Below are 25,875 nucleotides of genomic sequence, written 5' to 3'. Positions count from 1 at the left end.
CAAAGGCAAATCCCATCCTTGTGCAAAAAGAGAAAGGATACGGTCACACAAAAGCTGGTTGTCACTGTAGGCACCACTCTGCACTCCTGCTCTCATGTTAGTCTTAATGTCTTCTATTCCCTATGAACATTCCTAATTCTGTCAACCCATTGCTCCCATTTGCTTCCTTAATTTGCTTTCACTGCAGCTGATATGAGAGGGTAAACATTTTTCAAAAACTGTTATTAAACAAAAAGAAATGGTTTGAGAATTTGAGGGGGGCGGGATTGATGAAAATGTATCGACATTTTTAAGTTTGTTTTTCCTCAAATTTATTTTTTGCCAAAAATACGATAAAATATTCAGCTATTTCTGTGCTCAGCTGCTCATGCTGTCCCTCTTATGCTTTAGACTGTCTCTCTGTCCTCATCTCCAAATACCCATTCACACATTTTTCAATCCCTCCTTAAAACATTAGCATATCCCCAGATATCTTCTCTTCTCGTCTGAATTGCAGACATGTGCCATGTTTGTATTTCTGCACCTTGTTTTGTTAAGACTACAAATTCATAGGACAGTGACCAATGCGTAGAAAGAGCTGTATATTTTTACAACACTATGTCTTGTGATTTTCAAAGAAGTCTCAAGGCTTGGGTACACAGGGAATTATTCAAGATTAAACCCATGATTACTTCCAGAATAAGAATGATTTATTCCAAATTAGCTTAATTCAGTGGATTAATCTACTAGGCACAACATCAATTGTATGACCAGAATCTAAGGATGTGCACAGCCAACTACCACATAATTAAGCAGCAATGAGTGTCTTTTATAACCATCTACCACAAATGCTTGTTCTTACAAAACAGGAATCCATATGTCTCAGAGTACAACTGTGCCCTAAAGGTGTTATTGTTAACACTATTTCAGACTAATGAAGCATTTTGTAAAATACTAGAGCTTAAATTCTTTGGTCCTTAACTGAGCAGAAATGAAGTCATTTAGGACTTCGCTCTATTAAGGACAGCAGCCAGATGTAATTAACAATAGATTTAAAGCCAGATTTTTATATTGGGAACAATAACCTCAAAATATTTAGGCATAATAAAGCCTAATATCAATCCTACAAGATATTTTACAAAGATGCAATGGAGCACTGTATAAAAAAAAACTGCTTACCCATTCTATGCTAAGGAACTCAGTGGATTGATGACTTGAATGTCTCTTTTTCCACATTGCTGTCCATGATATGTTGGATACAGCTCAGGGAGGGGAAAGATAGGTTTTAAACAACAATATGATTATGTATGATAGATTGATGGACAGATAATATTTTTGTTCTTCAGCAATTATTTCTAGATTGACTTCTAGCAATATATTTTCTGAATAGGTATGTGTGGGCCTAAAAGAATTTTGTACACAAAGAAACATTGAAAGCACCCAACTACTAAAACATAACATGGTAATTGATTCTTTGTTTCTTGAATATATTTACAGGGAGGAGATGATGTGGGCATATAATTTCAATTTCTTCTTTGACTGGACTTTTATTAAAAGTAGCTGGCTTTTAAACATTTGCTCTTTCACTTGTAAAGTTAATATCCCTACATGCCAAAATATACTGTAAGTAAGTACTACCACAGAAGTGGTGCATCTTAAAGGATCTATTTTGGGTATAGATGTATTTATTTACAAGCATTTTAAAGATGCTGTACATGGTGTGATGGCATCATTTTACTCAATGTTCCTTAATATAAAAATGGCTGTGTTCAAAATGTTCAGTTGTTTGTTCACAACTTCATTTTTTCTAATTGGAAAAAGATGTACTTTCTGTTTTGCAAACTGCTTCAATCAGTCCACTAAACATAGTCATGCTCCATTCCCCAAATGTTTTAGTGAGTAGGAGAGAGACCAGAAATAGTTTCAAGAAGCTGACTGTACATTGTGTACTGAGGAAAAAGCAATGTAATTAGTAGCGGAAGGTTTTGTAGCTACAAAAGTGGTCACCAGAAAAGTGGGATTCTGTTCCCAAATCTGCCATAGACTTCCTGTGTGACTCTAGAGAAGTCACTGGACTCATCTACCCTAGAGTATTTTGCCACCGCAGATATGATTGTAACTCCCTAGCATGCCTGCAATTCACTAGCTACCCACAGGCAAAATTGTTTGCAATGCTACACAAGTAATCACACTGTGGCACTTGCTCTGAAGAACACAGCATGTCATTTATACCAATAAGTGTGCAGTCCAGTGCTAGTGTAACAGCTGCAATAGTGCTATTAGATAAAAGTGCTGGTGAATCACTTCAGTTTTATTAGAAAAGATCAGAACTCAAATCTTTCTGCAATCCTAACTCTTGAATAGAATAATTTATGGAAGCAGAATTCCAATTTGTACAAAATGATGCAGTCTTGACAACTCCATCTAGTCAAGGTGGCCACTTTTCCATTGGACAATACACATTAGGTTCAATCTCCCAGGGAATGCTCCTTAAGACTGAAAATATGAATTATGTTACTTATCACAGCAGTCAGATTTTCCTGTTTTTTCTGGCCTTTCCTGATTGGTTGGCCTCATATTCTGAAATCAGCTAGTTTATCATCTGACCAACCTCTCTCTCCTTTCCCCCATCTTTTTATACAGCCTTCACTACTCTCTTCTGTCCCTCATCTACATCCATCTTGCCTTTTTTATTCTGTTTTTTCCCAAGTCTCTCCACATCTAGTCGTACTTCCCTCCATTGTGTCAAATACATTACCCCAAATGGATCCTAGCTAATTTGCAAACTATATACGAGTTTTGCCACACATATTTTGCAGCACATAAAGTAGACCTGGAGAATCTGGTACATTTGATGAAAGGAAGTTTGATAAAGGATAATCATGTTTGGTTTTGGAATGCTACTGGTAGCATTCTTGTACTGCAGATATTTCCAAAAGCAAGTGCCAAGACCTGTAAGTAGTTTTGAAATTCAGACATTTAATTTAAAACATTATCTATATTCTACATGCCTATGTCTTGATGTTGTTCAGTACACAAATGATAAGAGGCTTCCCTTTATTTTAAATGATGAGACAAATATGAACCTTTACAAAGGCACCAGAAATGGAAGTTGTGAAATTTCGCATTTCATACATAGTTGTCTCCAATCACCCAATGTTCTTATCTGAAAAAGAGCTACTTTGTGGGTCAAGTAGAATATTGTAATCACAAAAACAACACTGTATATCTGGACTCAATCTCAACCATAATACAATGATTGAAGTATGGCTGTTGTTTATCTGAATGGAACAAAACCAATTCAGTATTATTTATCAGAAAATTAAAATGTCTTTGTTTACTTTAGGCTTTGGGCTAGCACATCTGGGTAAATAATACTACTCAAACAGGATGTTAAACTAATAAAAAAGACTGTTTTAAAAGGGTGATAGAATTCCCTTTTGAAATTATCAAAAGTCGATCATTATCATTTTATTTCTTTTCCAGATGGCAGCTGTATTTTTCAGTTTGCAGATATAAATATTCAGCGAAAACAAATTTGTGAGTCGCAAAATAACACAAATTTTACCACAGTGTCTACTCCCTGCATATTTGAGCTTTAATTTGACAATTTTAAAACTAATGAAATATGGGAATTATGGGCTCTAGCTGGTAGCACAAGATAAGAAACCATGTAAACAAAATTGCCACTCTAGCAATTTTTTTTCTTTAATAGACGTTGGCATCAATTAAAAAAGCCTTTCAAATTTCCCATACTATACAAAAATCCATCTTGTACTGTTAGAGGTACTTCTGATATCAACTATTATATTCTATCCACATTCTTACAGTGCCCTCATCACCATGTATCTTCATGCCTTCCAGTACTGAATTAAGAAATTAAAATATCTGTGAAGTGTGGTCCATTCTCTCTCTCTCTAATACTCTCTCCCCCCAGGAGAGAATTGTGTGCATAGTAGACAAGTTTTGATTGGATGGGGATTTGGTTTCCCAAGAGCTCTTTGCTTTTCACAAATACACAGCAAGCTGTATCTATAATTGTTATCAGAAATGGCCAAATAAGTGCACCTTGCACTAGGAGTAGAAGGTAGTAAGATTTGTCACAATTTTTAAGTTGGATGCGAGTTTGTTACATAACCTTGGACTCTGTTTCCTTTATCCTTGCACCAGACAGCTTCATTGAGCCTAAGGGTGTGTCTACATTGCACTTGCAGAATATAATTACACTACATGAAAACATACCTGGTGTACCATAGCAGCTTATGCCATGGCAGTGTGTATTTTTTTGGGACTAGCAGCTCAAGTAACTACCCAGTGTTCCAGACAGGCTTGTACAACCTGCCATGGCTCATTGCTGTCAGTATATAAGCTAATTAGATTAAAGTGAGTTTACGTACATCTACACATGCTGAAGTCACACACCCTAATTGCAGTGTATACGTACCCCAAGAAGCAGATTCGTCAAGCTTGGGGAAAAGTGCTCCTTGCTTCTTGTCCTCTTGGTGAAGCAAGGGCGGGATCTCAAGAGGCGCAGTGTGCAGAAGACATTTCAGCTCTTAGTGTTTGGTTTTCACAAATGAGGAAGTTGGCCTCAAGATGGTCAAGTGTATGATACAGCAGTTGAGATCAGCACAAGTGCTCAAATTAATTAGTTTATAAGTGAGGAGATTGAAGGGGAATGCTTACAGGGAAGGTTCCTTATCTTTTTCTTGAACCTTTGATCCTCACATGCCAGTAAGAATCTGAGGAAGACACACAGGTTGGATTTCATAAGCTAGTTTTGTTACCTATATTTATCACAATAAACATACAAGGTTTAACAATTGTGAGAGAGAGAGAGAGAGAGAGAGATATGCTTTGATGGGTTTTGGTAACTTCTTCAATGGAAGAGAACTCCCAAGTTACCCACTTCCCCATTAGTATATACTTTCCCCATTAGTTCCCTAGAGCCTGAATATGCTTCCCCATCAGATCCCTCAACAATTTTTCCAGGCTTTTTGGGAGGAGTATTTGCAGGTGGCAGGGACGGGAGTGAGAGGGAAGAGCTTCTGGATGAGGGAGTATTAGGGGGGGAGTTTTAGGCCATGACCCTGCTGCAACTCTCTCTGTGTTATGCAGATCCCTTCTTTCATATAGACTCCTCCTAAATCAGTGGGAGCTGGTTCATGTAGAAGCTGTGGATTCGTTTATGTGGTACTTTGGAATAATTTTAGATTGTGATTAATCAACTTCTTGTCATGCAGTTTCTAGATGAATTCATTTTAAAAAGTCAAGATAAATAAATGTGTATTAATCATCTGGTAGAGAATAAACATCATAAATAGGGGTTCCAGGAAAGCCTGCTGGGGTCACTCAATTATAATGCACTGCAAGAAATGGGGTGGCCAGTTCCCCAAAGCTGGTGGATATTCTAATATCTATTGTCACAAAGCCAACACAAAACAGTTTCATTTTTGTCCAAACCAGGCACTTTCCTTAATGTATCCAGCCTCGTGCTTCCATTCAGCTACATGGTCAAATAAAGTTCTGTCAGTCCCAAAAGATCTGACACATTACCTTCCAGGTCAATAAATATTTCAGTCCTTATCCCCAGCTAATTCTTACTAATTAGATTAAATCTATTTAAAAAAAGAAAAGTTTATATACATACAGGTGTTAGTTCAATTCTTGTTCTGGTTACATACTAGAAACAATCATTTTATTGTTGCAAAAAGTTCTTTTAGATTTTAGTCCATGGTTATAGTTCAAAATCCATATTCACGGTGATTCCAACTAGTGACTGGGACTTCAATCCTTGTGGCTTAGTTTCCCCCATATGAAACCTCAGGCACATGAGAGCCCTTGAATCAATGTTCATTAAAAGGGTTCCAGAATATCCTGGGATCTCATTTCTTATGGCTTTTAGCTTTCCCCAGGAGCATACAAGCAGATATGAGACCAAACAAGGCTCCTGTCTATAGGGACTTCATACTTTTGCAGCAGCCTCATGGCCTGGAAGAACACAGTCTCTTGATGTAACCTTATGGTAATTAAACATCAGGTAAATAACATAAGGTAATTTATCAATTTAGCTGTTTAACATGAACTTTAAAAAGACATCCTGACAATGACATTATCTCACTCAAGATTAATCTAAATGTTAACATTTCCTTTTGGTCTCTGAATCCACCGTTAGTGACAGACACAAAATATCTCTTTACATGGTTAGCATCTATGAGATATAAAACACAACTAGTATTACCTCTAGTTTAATTACTATTTTCTAACAATACATGTTTGCATTTCGAAGTTCTAGCCTAACAAGCATTGAATGGCCTTAATTACCATCTATATACTTTTTCTCTCACACATGCCTCTACAGGTTGAACCTGGGTCATTTGGCCTGGAATTGTTTAACCCTTTCTTGCGATGGGCCACATTTAAATCAGATGACTAATATTTCAGTTAGGTAATGTCACAAGGAGAGCTAGTGAACTGTGTATGTTACAGCTGAATATATGAAAAATATTACTTCCTGTAAGCACAAATTAAGACCTTGATCCTGCAAATAAAATTCCAGTGCATGTCAGTAGATCAGATATTAAATGACTCACCTTCTTTCAACACTTGCAGTTCTGTGAATGAGAGCCCTCAAAGGTTTGGATATATAGTCTAATTTTGAATAAGCCTCCAAAGGTTTGGATTTTAACTGAAGCTTAGCTAAGCTATCTAAACCTCTTAGATCATCAAGCTTAAACTAGGGGCTTCTTTGCAAGATTTCCTACTCTTCTTACTTCAGAAGTCAGACCACAAGAACTCACTTTGCATTCTCTTGCAGAATTAGTCTCATATTATATAAACACATGAAAAATAATGCTATTGGTCAGCCCTGAATACTGTGCTTACTTAAATATAGGTAAAATCCTGGCTCAACCAGTGTCAATGGGAGTTTTGACATTGATGTCAGGGGGATCAGAGTTTCATTTTGTGCACAAAAATGCATTCAATTGGTAATTACTTGTAAATTACTTGTAAAGTCTTCAAAAATAGTGCCTTATAAGTTATAAAGCTGTCTCTCACCAGTAAACCATATCAAACTGCATTTCAATAACAAGAAAAGCCCCAAACCTGTTCCTGCCTAGTGACTTGACTGAAGCTCTGGGTGAGCATAGCAGCTAACCCACAGACTGCATGCAGCAAGTCTAGAACAAAAGTTGCAGTGTAAAACAATAAAGGCAAAAAAACAACAAATGGTCTGGTGGCACTTTATAGACTAACAAAAGATGTAGATGGTATCATGAGCTTTGTACCATCTACATGTTTTGTTAGTCCATAAAGTGCTACTAGACCATTTGTTGTTTTTTTTTTCCTGTATCAGACTAACTCAGCTAACCCCTGAAGCTTCTCAATGAAGGCAAAGACATTCAAAGGTAACTCTGCCATACAGCAATATGCTACAGCGAGTATGACTGAGCATCAAGTAACTGCGTCAACACTATATCTCTAGCCTTTTGAGGTCAATGTTAGAATACTAGCTACACGGGGGGGGGGGACTTAAAAATTCTATTTTTGCTAATGCTCTCTTGTGCCGTAACTGATAAATAGGCACTGATGTTTTCAGCTCTCTGATCAGATCTTGACCTTGCTTAATTCTTTCAAGTTGAAATTCATCCTTGTGCAGAGGGCCAGCATGAGGTCTATGAAACACTTAAACCTGCCATAATAGAGCTTCAAGAATTTATTTGTCTTCTCATGCTTATCTGAATTGCACTCATAGTGACTAACAGTATGCCACTCAAAAAAAGTATAAAGATTTAGAATTGCTCTGATGAGTATCCAAAAGTAGGCCAAGCGTTTCATGTGAGAGTAAATATTACAATCTATCTGAATAGTGAGAGATAAGGAAGGGAAACAGACCAGTCAACATAGTAATAAATATTTGTTCTTTTCCTCAGCTATAATCTCTTTTTTCCCCCAAAGGTGTTTGTACAGTACTTATTTTTATTAAAAATATTTAATATCTTAACAACCCAAAGAACATTCCAAGTAGAGCATTCTGTTGAATAATAAGTTGTAGAGTAAGAGAGCTCACATTAAGAACACGTATTAAGGAAACAAGGAAAGACACATTCTGAAATATGTTCTCATGAATGGTGCCACCTGACTGCATTCACTTGACAAAAATCACAGATGCCTATTAGAAATGTGCAGTTACAAAGCACCTAGAGTAGAATTTTACAAAGCCACTAAGGACTAACTCCACATAGAAGTGTGTGCCTCACTCCTGTTTTAAGAACCGAAATCCAAATTTCAGATCCTAAAAACTCTTGCTTAGCTGCAGGCTAACCCAGTAGAGGCCCATGCATATGTCTACACTATGATTCAAGACTAATGGCACATCTGCAGCAGGTCTGGGTCAGCTGAATCAGATTCATGGGGTTCAGGCCATGAGGTTATAAAATGGCAGTGTGGATTTACAATTTTATCCTAAGTATTTTCATGATAGTACTCCTATCTAATGAGGTGGGGATATCGCCTTCTGTAGTGAGCAAAAACCCATAAGGTGGATTTGAGTTGAATGTACTGGAATAGTTTATATCCACTTACATAATTTGTTTTCTCACTTTGAAATATAAAATCACTACTGCCAGCATGCAGAACTGCTCTCCTGCGAAACAGAGTTGCTAAGGATTATGAAATAGAAGATCACATTGCTGGGAGCTATTGGAAAGTCCAAGTAATGCAACACATTTGTATTATTGGACATTTTACACTGGTCATACAAACACACAGGGAAACATTTAGGTCTACAAATTGCAGACACACCAGCGTAGCAACAAGAGGACTTTGGTTACAGACTTGTCTTCATGAGAGCTCCAGTCTATATAACTTTATGACAAAAGGTATAATAGTAGGAGGCCCAAGATTTGAAATACAGCACCATTGGTAACAGATTCTAATTACACTTATCTAGAGCCTAATTCTTTTAAAAAAGCAAATACAGCCAGTTACAAAATCTTTGCCAAAATTGTTCAAGATTTTCTTTGCAATAGTCAATGGGTGTCTTGGGGTAGCAATTGTACTTTTTATACTGACATGCACAGAAAGCACCACAGTATCTGGACAATAGCAACACAAAATTCCATTAGCACATTAGAAAATACGTTCTCTTTTTTAACAAAAGATAAAATACTACATTATATTCATTAATTTAATGGGATTTGAAGAAAAAGCCACATAAAGGCTATAACCTTCCCAAATGGCTGACTTTACATTCTTATGACAAACTGGGGAAGTCTGAATCATGTGTTAGGAATATTAAGTATGGCTTGGTTTCCCAGTTCAATTTTTTAATTGCTGCCTGACTGAAAGCTTGTAATCAAATCAAGAGGCTATGCTTGGGAATTATTAGGGACCCCAGAAAGGATAAAACAATGACAGAGGCAAGCCTCTCACAAAACTGCTTCAAAGGAGTTAAGACACAAATCGCTGAACTATTAGTTGGATGAAGTACCTACCTGGCTGGCACTGTCCAGATTAGGGTGTTTTTCTCTTCCTCAAATGGAGATCAGAAGACCATATGAAATCAATAGATATCCCTGGCAGATAGAGTTGGGAGATCAGCCAGCTCAGCTGGACTTTGAGGGGGACAGTGTTACCATGCAGTGAGGGCTGACCTGCATGAGTGGCTGACTTTGGAGCCACAAGCATTAGCTATAATTATGCCCAGAGAGAAAGGGAACAGAAAGGCTAAAGTCATGTCAACCTAGAGGTTGGTAGAGAATGTCAAACAGGTAAAACAATAGGCATAAGGTCTCTTTGATGTTTTTAAAATAAAAAACTGTGTATAGTTTGGGCCAATAAATCATACTCTGTTAGAGAAACTGCCTCTGTGCCATAACATGCTATTAATGACTGCCTACGAAGGAGAACTCCGGAAGGGTCCAAGTCCCTCTGGACCTGGAGATAACACAGTTGGCAGACAGGGAGGTGTAACCTAGAGACCCACCTAGAGTGTAGATGTGTTGTGGGATCCCATCCCAAAGAAAAGTGAAGTCATAGGCTTGCAACTTAAAAGCCATGGGCTTGTCCTTGGGGGGGCAGGAAAAGGAGGGACGGTGAAACCTCTTGACCATTGAATCACAGGAGTGGAAGGACCCTCAAGAGGACATTGAGTCCAGACCCCCAAACTCAAGGCAGGAATAAATCAAGACCATCCCCAACTTGTTTGTTTAACTTACTATTAAAAAAACCAGTGACGAGATTCCACAACCTCCCTAGGCAATTTATTCTAGTGAAGAACCACTCTGACAGGAATTTTTTCTCCTATTGCCTAACCTAAACAGCTCTCGCTACAATTTAAGCCTATTGCTTCTTGTTCTAGTCTCAGAAGTTACGAAGAACAAAATTTCTCCCTCTTTCTTATAACAACCCATTAGGTACTTGAAAACTGATATCCTGTCTTTCATCCATCTTCACTTTTCCAGACTTAACAACCTTTTTTTTTTCATTCTTGCCCCAGAGCTCATGTTTTCTAGACCTTTAAACATTTTTGTTGCTCTTCTCTGAACTCTCTCCAATTTGTCCACATCTTTTCTGAACTCTGGTGCCCAGAACTGGACACACTACCCAGCTCAGACCTGATCAGCAAGGAGTAGAGAGTGAATTACTTCTCATGTCTTGCTTACAATATTCATAGAATCATAGATCTGGAAGAGACCTCAGGAGGTCATCAAGTCCAGCCCCCTGCCCAAGGCAGGACCAATCCCAACTAAATCAACCCAGCCAGGGCGCTGGACTAAAAAGTAAATCTAACTGCATCAGAACTACGTCTGCATAGGAGCTGGAACTACGGATGTTGGCTTGAAGTGATTTCTGACACATACAGATTCAGAGTTGGATTCAATAGCTCTCAGCACCCCACATTACATAAATTGTTCCAGCACCCCTGTATATTTACAACTAACAAAGGCTTTTTCAGCTTTTAACAACTCAGATGTGTCCACATAGCCATATCGCTAAAAGTCAGGCAGAGTGGCTGCTCTTTGTTGGCTAGTTTGCCAACAACATACTTCCACCCCCCATGAGCAGCATTCATGTTGTCAGTAGGACAGTGCTCCTGCTGACAACATGCTGTTCACGTTGGTACTTGTACAAAATCTTTGTCTTTTGTGCGTGTGTGACGGGGTAAATTAACACCTCTGAATCACAAAATTTTTGTCATTCAATTATCAGGATAGATTATGCCAAAGAAAGGAAAAGCAAATAGTATCTGATTCTCTGATGTATTCACCCTGACTTGAAAGTATTTTTGTCTTCTAAACTATGTCAGTTATTTAATGCAGCTAACAAGATAAGTCATTAACCCTACTATGGAATTTCTAGCTGAGACATGAACCCAATAATTAAACCCTTTGGGACAGGTAAACCCACATCACTTTCATTATCACAAATCATTGAGTAAGTGGAAAACAAGTGACAACATCGACTAAAAGCCAGTGTCATGGGTTAGCTGTTTACTCTTCCCTAGGTGAGGGTAATATACTCGGTTGAAGGGCATTGCTTCTTTAGAACAGACATATTTTACGACTACTAAATAAGCTGTTACAGGAATATTGTAGTGCAATGTTGAGCTCATCTACTATTTATGCCATAATGCTGCTGTCTTTTTTTTCCTGAGGTCTCAAGTTATGACAATAGTACCAATCTTAAAATAAACTTGAAATTGTACCAATTAAAGGAATTCAAAGAACAATGAACACTGTTAACTTTAGTAGGAATAACTTTTGGGGTAAGCTTAAAAGAACTAAAACTTTACAGTATCACTGACTGAATGGGGGAGGAGAGTAGATATCAAGAAACATTTCCAAACAGCATCACCTGTTGGATGCCAAGAAATATGAAGAAAGCTTTATGCTAGAGTGATTCAAAACTAGACAGAGTGCTGCTTAATCCACTGAGCAGAGCAATCCTTTAGTGGCAGTAGAAAGTAGGTAAGAACTTACTAGATACTTTCCATCTATAATTCCCATGGTTCTACATCCATGGTTTATATATCTTGCTTTAAACATTTTGATTTAGCCCACATTCCCTTTCTAAACACTGCTGGTATCTGAGATTTTTGCCATCACATTTCACTATCAGAGTATGAGTAATATTTATAACTTATATGATTCTGCAGTCACTTGTACAGCAAAGTTAGTCTTCTGCCGCATAAGTGATGAGATTTTCAATACAAAGGTAGATAAAGGTAACACAGCTCAACAAACACAGCTGATAATTCCTTCCTTGGGGTGTTTGGAGTTTAATACAGAGCTTCTGAATGAATTTCCATATGAAAACACTGAATTAAAGTTATATGGCCATTCCTGTACAATTGCACACGTGCAATCTTGTTGACTAGAACATGACAGAAGAAATGCCAACTTCCTGGATTTAATTCTAAGCTGAGACCTAGTTTTCCTACTGCTATGCACCATGTATCATCTTGTGCAGGGTGAATTTAAACCTCTAACACGCTTGTGAGAGAGAACACCAACTTGGTAATATTTTATACCCACTTTGCACACTGTGCAAAGGCAGAGTAAAAGCCACTGTATATTGTGTATGGCTAGCTTTAACACCAATACTAAAGTGGGCTCTACCTTGTTCAGTGACCCAGCTTATGGATATTATAGCTGTTTAATTTTTGTCCCTTGCCATTTTGCCACTTCTAACCAATGTAATATAAACCTTGAAAATAAAAAGGAAGAAACTAGATTTATTTAGAATAATATTCTAAAATGTACATACCATGATGCCGTGCATGATATTTTAATATGCCGTGCATGATATTTTAATATTGCTTTATCCTAGAATTTGTGGGATCCTTTTAGGGACTTTTTTTAAAAACAGAAAATGGAAAGTAATGTGTTCCCTTCAGCCAATCATTCTATGAACATATGCTGAGAGAGGAGAGGGATTGAGCATCCTCATCTGCTACCAAAATTAGTGAGAACTGAAGGCCTTCAATAGCTCTAAACTCAGGCCAATTGTTTAGAAAACACATTGCTAATAGGTCCTTTTCTATCTAATTATTGCACAAACACTGTGAAATAGTGTAGCAAAAATTGGCTCATAAACAGCATTGGATATTCATTCAAATATCAACAGGAGATTTTCCTCCTGAAATAACCAGATTACAATCCTATGAGCCTCAAGAAAGAGGGCAGAGCTCATTGTTCCCTGTAATCATCTAAGCATGTTTTTTGTCCTGCCCTTTATTTACCTTTTGAATACAGGTTGAACCTTGGTTAACTGAGACTCCGTGGTCCAGCCGGACCACGGAGGTCCAGCCGGACCACGGAGGTCCAGGACCAGGGAGTCCCAGTGGAGGGCTGGCTGCCTGGCATGTCACAACCAGAAGGCTAGCTCTGTGCAGCAGTGTGGCATGGAGGGAGCCAGCCAGGAGGCCAGGGTTTATGGCTGGGGAGGGCTGGTAGCAGGGGGGCTAGATATGACCTCCCTTGGTCCAGAAAAATCCCTCATCCAGGACCAGTCAGATCCTGAGAGTAGCAGACCAGGGAAGTCCAACCTGTATTTCAGTTCTACTTCTGAAATCTAAGTGTGGCTTTTAATGTGAGAAATTGAACATGGGCTCCAATTATATCACTCTTACACACAGAGCCAGATCCTCTTACTCACACTGGTCAGCAGTTACTCTCTCAGACAACCTATGGGATGATTGTATGAGTATGTAGTAAACGTTAAAGGGGCAAGAGCTATGTGTGCTTCAGTTCCTTTCCTTTTTTTTAGGCTGAACCTCTCTAATCTTGCACTCTCTGGTCCAGCAACATCTATGGTCCGGCATAATTTTAGTTAGCTGGATGTCCACTTATCATGGGCGTGACTAAAGTTCCTGTGGTCCCATTAAGTTTGGTTACAGCTACCAGTCCTGACTTTCAGTGTCCTGTGCTGTTATCTAGCTCTGATTTCCCCCTAAATATCTTCTAAGAGCCAGAGGGATAGCCATGTTAGAAAAACAACGGTTTTTTTAAGTTACAGACTAAGAGCCCACTAGGCAGAGTAAGTGTTGGTAAAGCTGCTAGACATTATTGATCTTCTGTTGTTCTGCAAATTCTCTGTTTTGGCACCAGTCAGGTCCAGAGGGTGTTGGACTAAAGAGGTTCAACATGTATGATTTGGTTTGTGTTGTACAGCCATGGCCTATATCCTCACCCAGGTAAAACTAATTAGAATTCATACTTACAATAAAACTTTGTGCTTAGCCCACATAGAGAGCAGTCTGTGAGTCTGTTGGTGTATGCAAGCTGATGCAGCATTAGTTTGAGAAGTAGGGGCTCGTGCTTTTGGACTTGGGGTTCAGCCCCTGCAGATAAGCTTCAACTGGGAGCATTGTTACACAATGAAACCAATGGGAATTTTGGACTATAAGCCTGGTCTTAATGGGCCAAAGGCAGTCCATTCTCAGTGTGGGCAACTACAAACCATGACATATTAGTAAGCTCTGCTAAATGAAAACTTCCTGGAAGTCTTCATGCTTTGAACACTGTTAATAAGAACACCGGGGCTTGAGTTGACCAGACTTCAGATACCAAATTAAAAATGGGACAAATTGTGCCTTTCTTTGGGAAGGGAATGAAGGGGAAGAGAAAACTCTGAAATTCCCATTAAGAAGTTTCCTTCAGATGCTTTCATTGGACAAATGGGGCTCCCTCTTTACCCACAAAACAAGCTAGGAGTCTAGTATCTGAGCCCCAGATAAGACCCACTACAAGTGTTGTGGATACACTGGTGCCATAAGACCATCAGTAGAGAGGTCTTATGCCTCCACACAAGCATGAAATAAAACCACTTTGATCTCACAAGTTCCCAAAGTGGCAAATTGCAGCTTTCCACTGTTTAGATGGATATGTGTCAGCACAATACTGCTCATCTGCTGGCTAAAACTATAGTTACTCAGTCTGATAGAGTTTACAGATCAAACCAAACAATCCGCGTGGGACTAACCTGATGCTTGGTGATGAGAATATATTTCCTCTTCAAACTGCACATCGGCTATTTGCTGAATCTTCACATCCTGCTTCCTTTCCACTTCAGGTAGAATCTCACCAGTGCAAATTACTAGCTTTTGGTGGCATTTTCTGTTCCCAATACTACCTCACATATTTTGGTTTTGCAATTACTAGTGAGTTATGTAATGTTTCCCTCTGCACAGTGGGGACACTATTTTTTCAAATCAGTCTATTACAAAAGAGTACAACCAAGGACACTTGATTTTCTTACATGTGAATTAACTGTAGAGCAAAGCAGACAAGTTCTAGGACAGATGAACTGATGCAGAGAATGAGATAGTTGTGTTATATGTGATTACTAAATAGGCTCTTCTACTATGGTAACACATGAAAAGTGCATGGTTCAGATCCTGGAGCAAGGGAGGACGGGCTAAGATTCCAGGATTTTATTCCTGCCTATGGCTCACGGCATAACCTTAGGCTAATCAAAACCCCTCAATGCACAAGTTTCTCATGTAGGAAAATGTGTTTAATCATGTGTGTGCTGTGAGAATTAATTAATATTTGTATGGCACTGAGATGCTGTGCATGTACAATACAGTCTAGCTAGGAGCTTTGAGACCCGTTACTGCATTAGGAAACAATGCAACACATTTCTTCATATGTCTCAGGTGCTCTCCTGGAAGGGTACTCTTGGTGATTATTTGTACACCAAGTACCCCGGGTGCAACAAAAACATCTTTTATCAAAAGCATCCCATCTGCCAGACTGTTTTCATGTTTCTTTCTGTAAACGTTGAATTGCTCTGCATTCCATTTTATAACAGAAATGGAAAATAAGCCACAAATAATAGACCAGAGTCTCTTCTAGCATAATTCCATTGATCCCATCTGAGAATTTGGTCCAACATGCCTTTCAGGGCCTGGGTTTTGCATTTCACTATTGGGTTTGGGATATAAAGTTATAGTTTAATTTAACAGTAAGTGATGAGCCTCTAAATAGTACATCTTTCTGTTCCCCATATTTATGAATATCAGATTTTTCAGTATAGCTCAAATTAAATATTTGATGGAGTATTTGGTATGCACAGTCTACTTCTGAGGAAAACAGAGCAATTGATCTAATGTAGCGCAGAACTTTAGTTAACTACTTTGATAAGTTTCCTTACAAAAAGTTATTACTGAGAGAGAATTGTATATTAGCTGTGTGAAACATGTCATTAGCATTTGGATTTCTTCTCTACATCTCTTTCCATCTTTTAAAAATAGAAAGTCATTCCCAAGAACTAAGCAAGAAGCAGATCACTCCCTCAGCCACCAAACAGAAAAGTTTAGGAAAAACAGTTGAAAATGTGATCAATTACATGAACTCTTTGGTGCACAATTTTTTTCTCTCTCTTTGCTGTCAAGTTAGCATTTAGTTGTGCTTGACATCCTGAATACCCAAAATGAATTAGCATATGTGACCATTCCGAGGCAGGCAAAGCCATCAGCAGGACTACATATGGATAGAAGGGGGCTGCACGAATTGATCTCTTTTCAGGATTGAGACACTGATGACTACACAGTCCATGAAGAAGGAAATAATTGACTTTTAAATGTGTGCAGCCCTTCTGTCAGATGTTGTCAACAGCAAAACGACTGGGTTCAATTATTCAGGTGTTCCTTCTGCAAACTTAAACAGCAGCAGTACAAGTCCCCACCAAGAAATCTGAGAAAAATAAATCCTCTGCAGCAGCCTTTGATAGGTAGTACTTCCCTCGCTCAAGTACTAAGTGTGCTGTAGAGGCAAAGAAAATTTTGGGGAGGATGGAGAGAGGAAAGAGCACAGAATAAACTTGAGAAAATTGGTAATAATTAATCAACAACTTCTGTATATAGTTATTAAGTGAAGGTCTTCCCACTCTCAGTGTGTCTTGGCATCAGTCCATCAACATGTATAGCATTCAACAAGTCCATGAACTCCTGCAGTAGCCACTTCACACCTCTCCTGCCTCCCCCATGATCCCACTCAGTTTATTGTCCAGGGCTGGCAAATTCCAAGTTTGGGCAGGACCAGCTCCAGCTCCCAAGGGAAGTGCTGTCTGGCCTGTTCTGACACTAGCACATCTCCCAGTTGTAACAAACACAGCTTTTATTGATTGCTGGACAGAGGGAAATGACATGAGCTCTTCAGCTATGTTGCTACCCTCTACCACTTGAGCAAAAACAGCCTGTAAACCCCCTCTTACTCACAAAAGGTGTATTTGTAAAGTCTTCAGCAAGACAGACACTACTTGCAGTGGCTAACTTAACACTTCATACAGGTACTGTCCTATTGCAATCTGGGTTCCTGCCAGATCTTCCAATAGTTCCCTGCTGCCTTTTGCCACGGCTCAGCCAGTTCTTGCTGGATCTGCACACCAACGTGCACCCACTTACTTTCACCTCTGACCTCTTGTATAAGGACCCAGAACAAGGCTTTTGCTATCTGCAATGCCAAAAAAAATTCTCATCAGAAATTAGAAGTCCCCTCTTTAACTTTGTCCAGATCCCAGTACCCAGCACTGCCAGGCTGTGGTTTCAAGCAGAGTCACCCTCACCCTAGGCATATTTAATGCATTTTTCTTGTACTTTCATTTCCCAAAAGGTATAACAATGTTTTATTATCCCCAAACTTAAAAGTCTGTGGGTAAAGATTCAAAAGTCTGTGGGTAAAGATTCAGAAGCAATATCAACACTAATGAAACTGTCATGGGATACATCTTGGCACTATCAATGTCACAGGATAGTTCACATAAAAATTACTTCAGGGAACTCTGAAGGGTTCTGAAGGAAAAGAATGTCCAGTGATATTCTCAGAGATCTTTCAGGTCTCATGACAGGAGATGATGGGCAGAAGATTCTGGGAGTGAATCACTAGGTAGGTAAATGGTGGAGGGTTTGAAGTTTTGTGGAACATTGGCCCTGCTTCTATGGGAAGAAGAGTCAGTATAGTTTGGATGGCCTTCACCTCAGCAAAAGAGAAACCAATTTGTGATGGACAGGCTGGCTAGAGGAGTCACGAGGACATCAAAGGAAATAACAAAAGGGGAAAGTGAAATGAACATTCATTTAACAAAAAAATAAAAATGCTGAAAACTAAATTAATGACCACACTGAAGGATGTGAAGAAAATAAATTCTTCAGTTGCATGTGCACCAATGCTAGGAGCTTAGGTAATAAACAAGAGGAACTGTAATATGAGCACAAATTGGATGTACAGTAAACTTCCGATAATCCGGCACCTTTGGGACCCAGGGGGTGCCGGATTATCAAATATGCCGGACTACTGGAAGGGGGAGCTATGAGGGGTCTGGGTGGGGGGGGATGCCACCCCAGACCTCTCATAGCCCCCCTTCCGATAGTCCGGCTCTGCCCCAAGCGTCCCTGATTCAGCCGCTGCTGAAACTGACCAGCAGCAGCTCAATCGGAGACGCCTGGGGCAGAGCAGCTGGAGTGCTGCCGGGTTGGTCGGAGTAACGCCGACCCTTGGCGCGGCAAGACCAACCAGGCAGCACCCCAGCTGTTCTTGGGGACGCCTGGGGCAGAGCAGCTGGGGTGCTGCTGGGTTGGTCCCGCAGCGCCGCTCCTCGGCGCTACTGGATCAACCCAGCAGCACCCCAGCTTCTCTGCCCCAGGCGTCCCCAAGTCAGCCGCTGCCGAAATTGACCAAGAGCTGACTCCAGGAAGCCTGAGGCAGAGCTGCTCTGCCTCGGGCTTCCCTGAGTCAGCCGCTGGTCAATTTTAGCAGCGGCTGACTTGGGGACACCTGGGGCAGCGCAGCTGGGGTGCTGCTGGGTTGATCCAGTAGCGCTGAGGAGCAGCGGTGAGGGACCAACCCAGCAGCACCCCAGCTGCTCTGCCCCAAGCGTCCCCAAGTCAGCCACTGCTGAAATTGACCAAGAGCTGACTCCAGGAAGCCTGAGGCAGAGCAGCTCTGCCCCGGGCTTCCCGGAATCAGCCGCTGGTCAATTTCAGCAGCGGCTGAATCGGGGACGCCTGGGGTGCTGCCGGGTTGGTCCCGCAGCTCCCAGGGGCAGAGCTAGGGGACCTACCCTGCAGCACCCCAGCTGCTCTGCCTCCGGCTTCCCCGATTCAGCCGCTGGTCAGTTTTAGCAGCGGCTGAATAGGGGAAGCTGGAGGCAGAGCAGCTCCAATGGTCCGGCTGCGGAGCACTTCCAGGTTCCTGATGGTGCCGGACCATAAGGAGTGCCGGACCATCAGATGCCGGACCAATGGAGTTTTACTGTAATTGGTGTTGAAAGTTGGTAGGAAGATGTACATGATAGGAATGTTAAAATCAATGGTTATAACCTATTTAGGAAGGATGGAGTGGACCAAAGCAGGGGAGAGTAGCATTCTATTTCATAATTGTCACGGCCTGTTTCAGAGTCAGACAACACAGAAAATAAGCTTGTATGCTTGTGGATCAATGTTCTAAATGTACAGGACAGGGCACTAGTTTATATCTGCTATAGACCACCAGATTACAGTAGGGCCGAGAACAACCGGCTCCTTATGCACCTATTGTTCAGGAAAAAAGCTGTGGAGTTATAGGTAAGTGACAGATGAAAATGGTCTCATGCGCCAGAATTTTTAAGTATTATAGATGGCAATTTTCTTCCTCAAAGAGTGTTGCATCCTACATGGTGGGGATTCAGCAGTAGAGCTCATCTCGACAGATGAAAATTAGCAAAGATGTGAGGGCAATGAAACATGAAACTAAGGCATCAGATGGATCAGCAACATGAGTGTGTGAGATAGTGAGAAGAAGAGAAGCAAGAGAACCAAGTGTTGAAATTGCAGAGGGAAATCGTAAATACCAGCAACAAGGAGGGGAAAAGGAGAGGAGATCTGGGTGATGGGAGAAGAGGGAAGGGTTGGAAGTGGCAGGAACAGGAGAGAAGCCAAACATCATACCACAGTCTGATCAAAGCAGCGGGTGTGAGTGAAGGAGTTGCACAGCCCATGTCAGAGAAAGGGGCCCAGATTTCCTTGAGAGCTAGGAGATGGCCAAATTTTAATCCATTTACTATGCCCCGTGTTGATTTTGTATCCTCTACTTTTTAATCAAAATGTTGTGCAGTATCAAGTCAAATGCTTTACAGAAGTCTGAATATATTGTATCAATAATATTAACTATATGTTGGAAATCTAAGGATGAGCAAACAATATGCCAAATGTAAACTCATACATATAAAACCAAAGAGTGTAGGCCATACTTCATGGGATGGGGGACTCGATCCTGGGAAGTAGGGACTCTGAGAAAAAATTGGGAATCACGATGGGTAATCAACTCCCAGTGCAACACGGTGGCCAAAGGGATTAATGAGATCCTTGTATGTGTAAATGGGAGAAAATGGAGTAGGACCAGAGAAGTTATATTGCATCTGAATGTGCTACTGGTACAATCACTGCTGAAATACTGTCCAGTTCTGCTGTCCACAGTTGAAGAAGGAAGCTGATGAATTGGAGCAAGTTTATTGAAGAGCCACAAGAATGATCTAAATGTTGAGGGGAGGGGTGGCCAGGTTTTTTTTTTTTTAATGTTTCTTCCATTTTGTTTTCCTCTTTAAGATGGCAGCCAACCTTCTGGTCACCTGTCAGAAAAGAGCAGAAAAAAGAGAAAAGGCGGGAAAAATAGGTCACATGACAGTAATCTGCCCAGTAACCAGAAGGATCATAAGGGGAGTTCACCCACTCCTCAGGGCTCTCTGCGTGCATGTCATCAGCACACCTCAGTGGTGCTAAGGTGACAGCTAGCAGTCTGTTTGGCTTTGTAGGCCTTCTGGGCAGAAGGCAGCCTGGTTGCTGACAGCCTTTTGGGGTGCAGCAATCCACTTTCACAGGCTAACAACTGGCACAGTTTATTTGTTTTATTTAGGAGGCTGCAGCAGGGCCAGTCAGACGTCCATGCATACATACCATCTCATCCTCTGGTCTGCACACTGCACGCAGGATGGCGCATCAAGTATAGAAGAAAGGAGGAAAGAAGACCAGAAGCAAGAAGACTGTCTACCTTCATGGGTCTCTGCAACTGTGTCCTGTCTCACCTTGTTCCTTCTCTCAGCCTGAAGATATTCACCTGCCTCTTTTCTCCAGACTTTGAGACAGTGATAAGACTGTTTAAAACTTTCCTATTTGGGGTTCTGGCCTCACGCCAGGCTTCATTTGTGACAACCAGATTTTATGTTTGTTTTCTAAGTTTAGTATTTTGTTAAATAAAACTTGTTTCAGCCATTTCTTTTTGACTTGATTAATTCATGGTGATACAGATATGGTGCAAGTGTGGAACCTGTGTCCAAATAAGCAGGATTCAGACACGGTCTAACAAAAGGATTAGAAAACACCTTATAGCAATAGACTCAAAGAACTCAATCTATTTAGCTTAACAAAGAGACAGTTAAGGTGTGACTTGATTCCAGTAAGTATCTCAATTGTGAATAGACATTTGAGGATAAATAGCTGCTCAGTTTAGCAGATAAAGGTGCAACAAGATCCAAAGGCAAAAAACTGGAAATTCAGACAAGAAATAAGGCCCAATTTTTAAACAGCAAAGAACAATTTACTAAAGACTGGTATGGATTCTCCACCATTGGCAACTTTTAAATAAAAAATAGGCTATAACCATTGATTGAATGTTTTCCTATAAAATAACTTTAATGGAAATTAGGCCTGTGTAATGTAGTGAGGCCAGCTATCATGATGTTCCAACTTCTGGCCTTATAATCTATTAATAAGGACATAATACCTATAGTTTTTTCCACATAACTTGATTCCATAACTATCAGTATGAATTATTCAACAAAGTGAGGTGCATAAGTAGGCATAAATATAAACTATAATAAAACTATGAAAGAAAAATATTCCACAAATAAACAGAAAAGGATAAAAAACATCAGAGAAAATTGATGGAACTATTAGAGTGTCACAGTTTCAGCTCTTTCAGAAAAGTTTTAAAACCATGGTGGTCACCATTAAAAATCATGCCTATTGAAAATATTGGCATTTTTCACAATAGTAAGAATATTTCCCCTGGTACCCAGACAATATTTCACTCTAAATTTTCCTTGCAGGTTCATTTGTCTATAGTATCCTTACCTTCCCACTAAAAGATTGTGCATATTCAGTCTTAAACAGCTGCCACCCACATTCTGACCCAAAGGTAACTATTTCTGTGGTGAACTAAATAGTTTAAAAACTGGCAATAAAAGTGAGCACAGATAATAGTTATTTATGGATCAAATACTCTGCTAGTATTCATGCGGCTTTATTCAATGTGTTACAATCACTTGACAGACATTGGGTGTGTCTAGACTACAGGGTTTTGTCAACAAAAGTGGGCTTTTATCGACAAAACTATACCTGCGTCTCCACTACCACCATGTTCTGTCAACAGTAAGTCAAAAGAATGCGGCAGTTTTGTTGATGGCGGTAAACCTCACTCCATGAGGAATAACGCCTTTTTTTTTTAATAGTACTCTGTTGAAAAAAGGCGCTATTGCATGCAAACTGTGCTTTTTTGAAAGAGTGTCTAAACTCTCTTTCAAAAAAGCGGCTTGCTTTGTCGATAGTACTGGTTGTAGTCTAGATGCTCTTTTTCAACAGAGGCTTTGTCAACAGCATCTGTCGACAAAGCCTCTGTTGAAAAAGGCGTGCAGTCTAGACGTACCCATTGTGACTAATTATTAAGATCTTTGTGAAAGTAGTATTCCACTGTACAGGAAGGTGAAGTGACTTGTACAAAGCTATGCTCTAAATTATTAGTAGAGACAGGGTTCATGATATACTGACTTCCAACCTTTTGGTTATTCCTCTAAACCTTTAGGGTACGTCTAGATTACAGGCTTTTGTCGACAGATACTGTCAACAAAGCCTCTGTCAACAAAGAGCATCTAGACTACAGCCAGTTCTGTCGACAAAGCAAGCCACTTTTTCCAAAGAGAGTCTAGACACACTCTTTTGAAAAAGCACAGCGTGGATGCAATAGCGCCTTTAGTTGACAGAACTCTGTGGACAAAAGGCGTTATTCCTCGTAGAATGAGGTTTAACTCCATCAACGAAACTGCCGCATTCTGTTGACTTACTGTCGACAGAACTCGGCAGTAGTGTAGACACAGGCATTGTTGACAAAACCCTGTAATCTAGACACATCCTTAGATAGCACACATTGAAAAGTACCATTGGTATCCTTGAGGAGGAAAGGCACCATAAATATTTAAAGTATTATCTTCTCACTAGTGCTCTGATTGAAATGGTGAGCACAGAACTCTTGCCGATTTTTCAATAAATCATTATAATACAAGGCCCCTGAATCATAACAGTAAATCTAAATGATCATCACCTTGTGATCTCACACCCTTCTCTATATGATGGAGCCCAACTGGACCTTGGGTAGTTTGGATACAGTTTGAGATATGAACTTCATGACTCAGACCTTATATTTTAGCAACTAAGCTGGATAGAAATGGGCATGAATAAATTATTTCTCTCTCTTTTTGGAGGAGGGATATCCTTGGAACACCTGAATAGTGTACCAGAAGTAAAACTGACTTCCTCATTAGCTGCTCAAGGGGATGCCAACACCCTAGTAGATGCACAAAATGACAATCTGCAAACAAGATTTCTGCTAATGTTGGAGATTCTTAGATGCTTGCTGGATGACTCAACTGAACAGGGGATAACATTAGATAACTTGCAATGTACTTAAATCACTTATCCCTCTACCCTTGCTGCACTTTGAACTAATTAAAGTTAAAATATCATTCCTAATACCCTAGAAGACATCAACTAGCTTAGGCTTAGTAAAGACTTGACATCAAAATGTAAGTAGCACTTTCTGCCAACCCTTTGCTGCAGCAATTAATTCCTGTGCCATTAGAGAAAGAAAAGCTTTGAAATGGATTTGGGTTGTCAAACTCAGAGCCAAAAGCAGGCCACTGTGGGTTATACAAGATAATGTTCACGCTCTCAGAGGCAAAGAATAGTCTTGTTTTTATTCTCACAGAAACCTTTCCTCACTGATCCAGCAGCAGCATCTGCCTTTGTGGATAATGTTCACCTGCCATCCCATTGGAGAAAGGGACAGAATGACTGTCAACAACAGGGACAAAAATAGAAAAGGTTAAAAGGAAGGAGGGAGAACACACAAATGAGGAAGCATTAATCAAAGTTCTCTGTGATCTTTACAGCAACTGTACTTAAAACCTTCTTTAAATTCCTAAGTAGACATTTAATTTTTCCCAGATATGGGATGTCTATGATTAGTGGAAAAAAACTTGAAGCCATTTAAAAATATTGTTAAGAGTTGGGTGAAACTTTGTTATGGGTTGAGTTAAAACTTTACTAAAATGCATGTTAACACTTCATATATGGTGGATGAAGGGAACATTTATGGAGCCACACCTAAAACCAGGCCTAATAACATCTTCCCATAAACTTGCACTATGTGTTCAGAGGGTTTTTCTTTGTCTACACTAGCACTTTTGTCAGCCACATATTTTGGGTTAGGAGGGTGAAAAAAACCTCACAAATAGTTAACATACATTTCACTGGTAGAAGCACTAGTGTGGACAGGGTGTGTCAGCAGGACAGCTGTGGTGATTTTACTATGCCAGCAGGAGAACTCTCTGGCAAAGAGCACCTACATTGGAAACTGTACAGCTGAAGCAATAGAGATGTATTGTTGCTAGAAGCCCCAAAACATAGACATAGCCTTTGACTGGGTATTGTGACAAGGTGAGGGATGGGGAGAAGTGGCTTGTGTGTACACAGCAGTACACAGACAATCCCGGAAGTTTTTGGAGAATACTTCCTGGAACAAGTGCTGAAGGAACCGACCAGGGGACATGTGCAGCTTGACCTGCTGCTCACAAAGAGGGAGGAACTAGTAGGGGAAGTAGATGTGGGTGGCAACCTGGGAAGCAGTGCTCATGTGATGGTAGATTTCAGAATCCTGACCAAAGGAAGAAAGGAGAACAGCAAAATACATACCCTGGATTTCAGAAAAGCAGACTTTGATTCCCTCAGAGAACTGATGGGCAGGATCTCCTGGGATGCTAACATGAAGGGGAAAGGAGTCCAGGAGAGCTGGCAGTATTTTAAAGAAGCCTTATTAAAGGTACAGAAACAAACCATCCCGATGTGCAGTAAGAAAAGCAAATATGGGAAGGTGACCAGATTGGCTTACCAGGGAAATCCTTGGTGAGCTTAAACACAGAAAAGAAGCTTATAAGAAGTGGAAACTTGGACAGATGAATAAGGAGTATAAATATATTGCTTGAGAATGCAGGGGAGTTATCAAGAAGGCGAAAGCACAACTGGAATTGCAGCTAGCAAGGGGTGTGAAGGATAACAAGAAAGGTTTCTACAGGCATGTTAGCAATAAGAGGGTGTGGGGCTCTTACTGGATGAGGGAGGTAACCTAATGACACATGATGTGGGAAAAGCTCAATGCTTTTTTTTGCCTCTGTCTTCACAGACAAAGTCAGCTCCTAGGCAACGCAGTATGGGAAGGAGGTGGACAGCCCTCAGTGGAGAAAGAACAAGTTAAGAACTATTTAGAAAAGCTAGACCTGGGTGGCCAACCCATTAAATGAAGAGAGCCAAAACAGCGGTGGAAAAAATGTGAAGAGCCACACCAGAATTGTTGAGAAAAACAAAAAAAAATAACCCCTACTCCGCCCTCTGCGGGTTAGCCTTTTGGCCACATCAGGCTCCCGAAGGTCGCCGCCATCTTGCCAATGCCATTTTGACGTGCAGGACGGCTCCCTGCACCCGGTGAGCACAGGGAGCCGGGGGCTGTTTGTAGGGGTGCAAGTGGAGGCTTCACGAGCCATGGGGGAGGCTTTGTGAGCTGCACTTTCAGGGGTGAAGAGCCTCAT

At 40.3% G+C, this 25,875-nt stretch overlaps 1 protein-coding gene across 18 annotated transcripts in view; it reads right to left on the bottom strand.

Annotated features, from left to right (window-relative positions):
• MLIP (muscular LMNA interacting protein) overlaps positions 1-25,875 on the bottom strand; it is a 158,591-nt gene that overhangs the window by 115,470 nt on the left and 17,246 nt on the right. Inside the window, exon 2 of one of the 18 annotated variants that reach the window (XM_075923625.2) lies at positions 4,424-4,721. The exons of 15 other annotated variants lie outside the window; for them this stretch is intronic. Coding sequence is in view for 1 of the 3 variants with exons in the window: in XM_075923629.2 (XP_075779744.2) it covers positions 1,159-1,215 (57 nt within the window). In the remaining 2 variants the exon portion in view is untranslated. Of the gene's footprint in view, positions 1-1,158; positions 1,242-4,423; positions 4,722-9,476; positions 10,697-25,875 lie in introns of those variants that run through there. 2 more of the 18 variants (XM_075923627.2, XM_075923629.2) reach the window with 2 other exon arrangements.

Source organism: Pelodiscus sinensis, chromosome 3, assembly GCF_052426305.1.
Source record: "Pelodiscus sinensis isolate ZL-2025 chromosome 3, ASM5242630v1, whole genome shotgun sequence".
Lineage (NCBI taxonomy): Eukaryota > Metazoa > Chordata > Testudines > Trionychidae > Pelodiscus > Pelodiscus sinensis.
The sequence above is the reverse complement of the archived record's forward strand: the minus strand, read 5'-3'. Positions and strand labels throughout refer to the sequence as shown.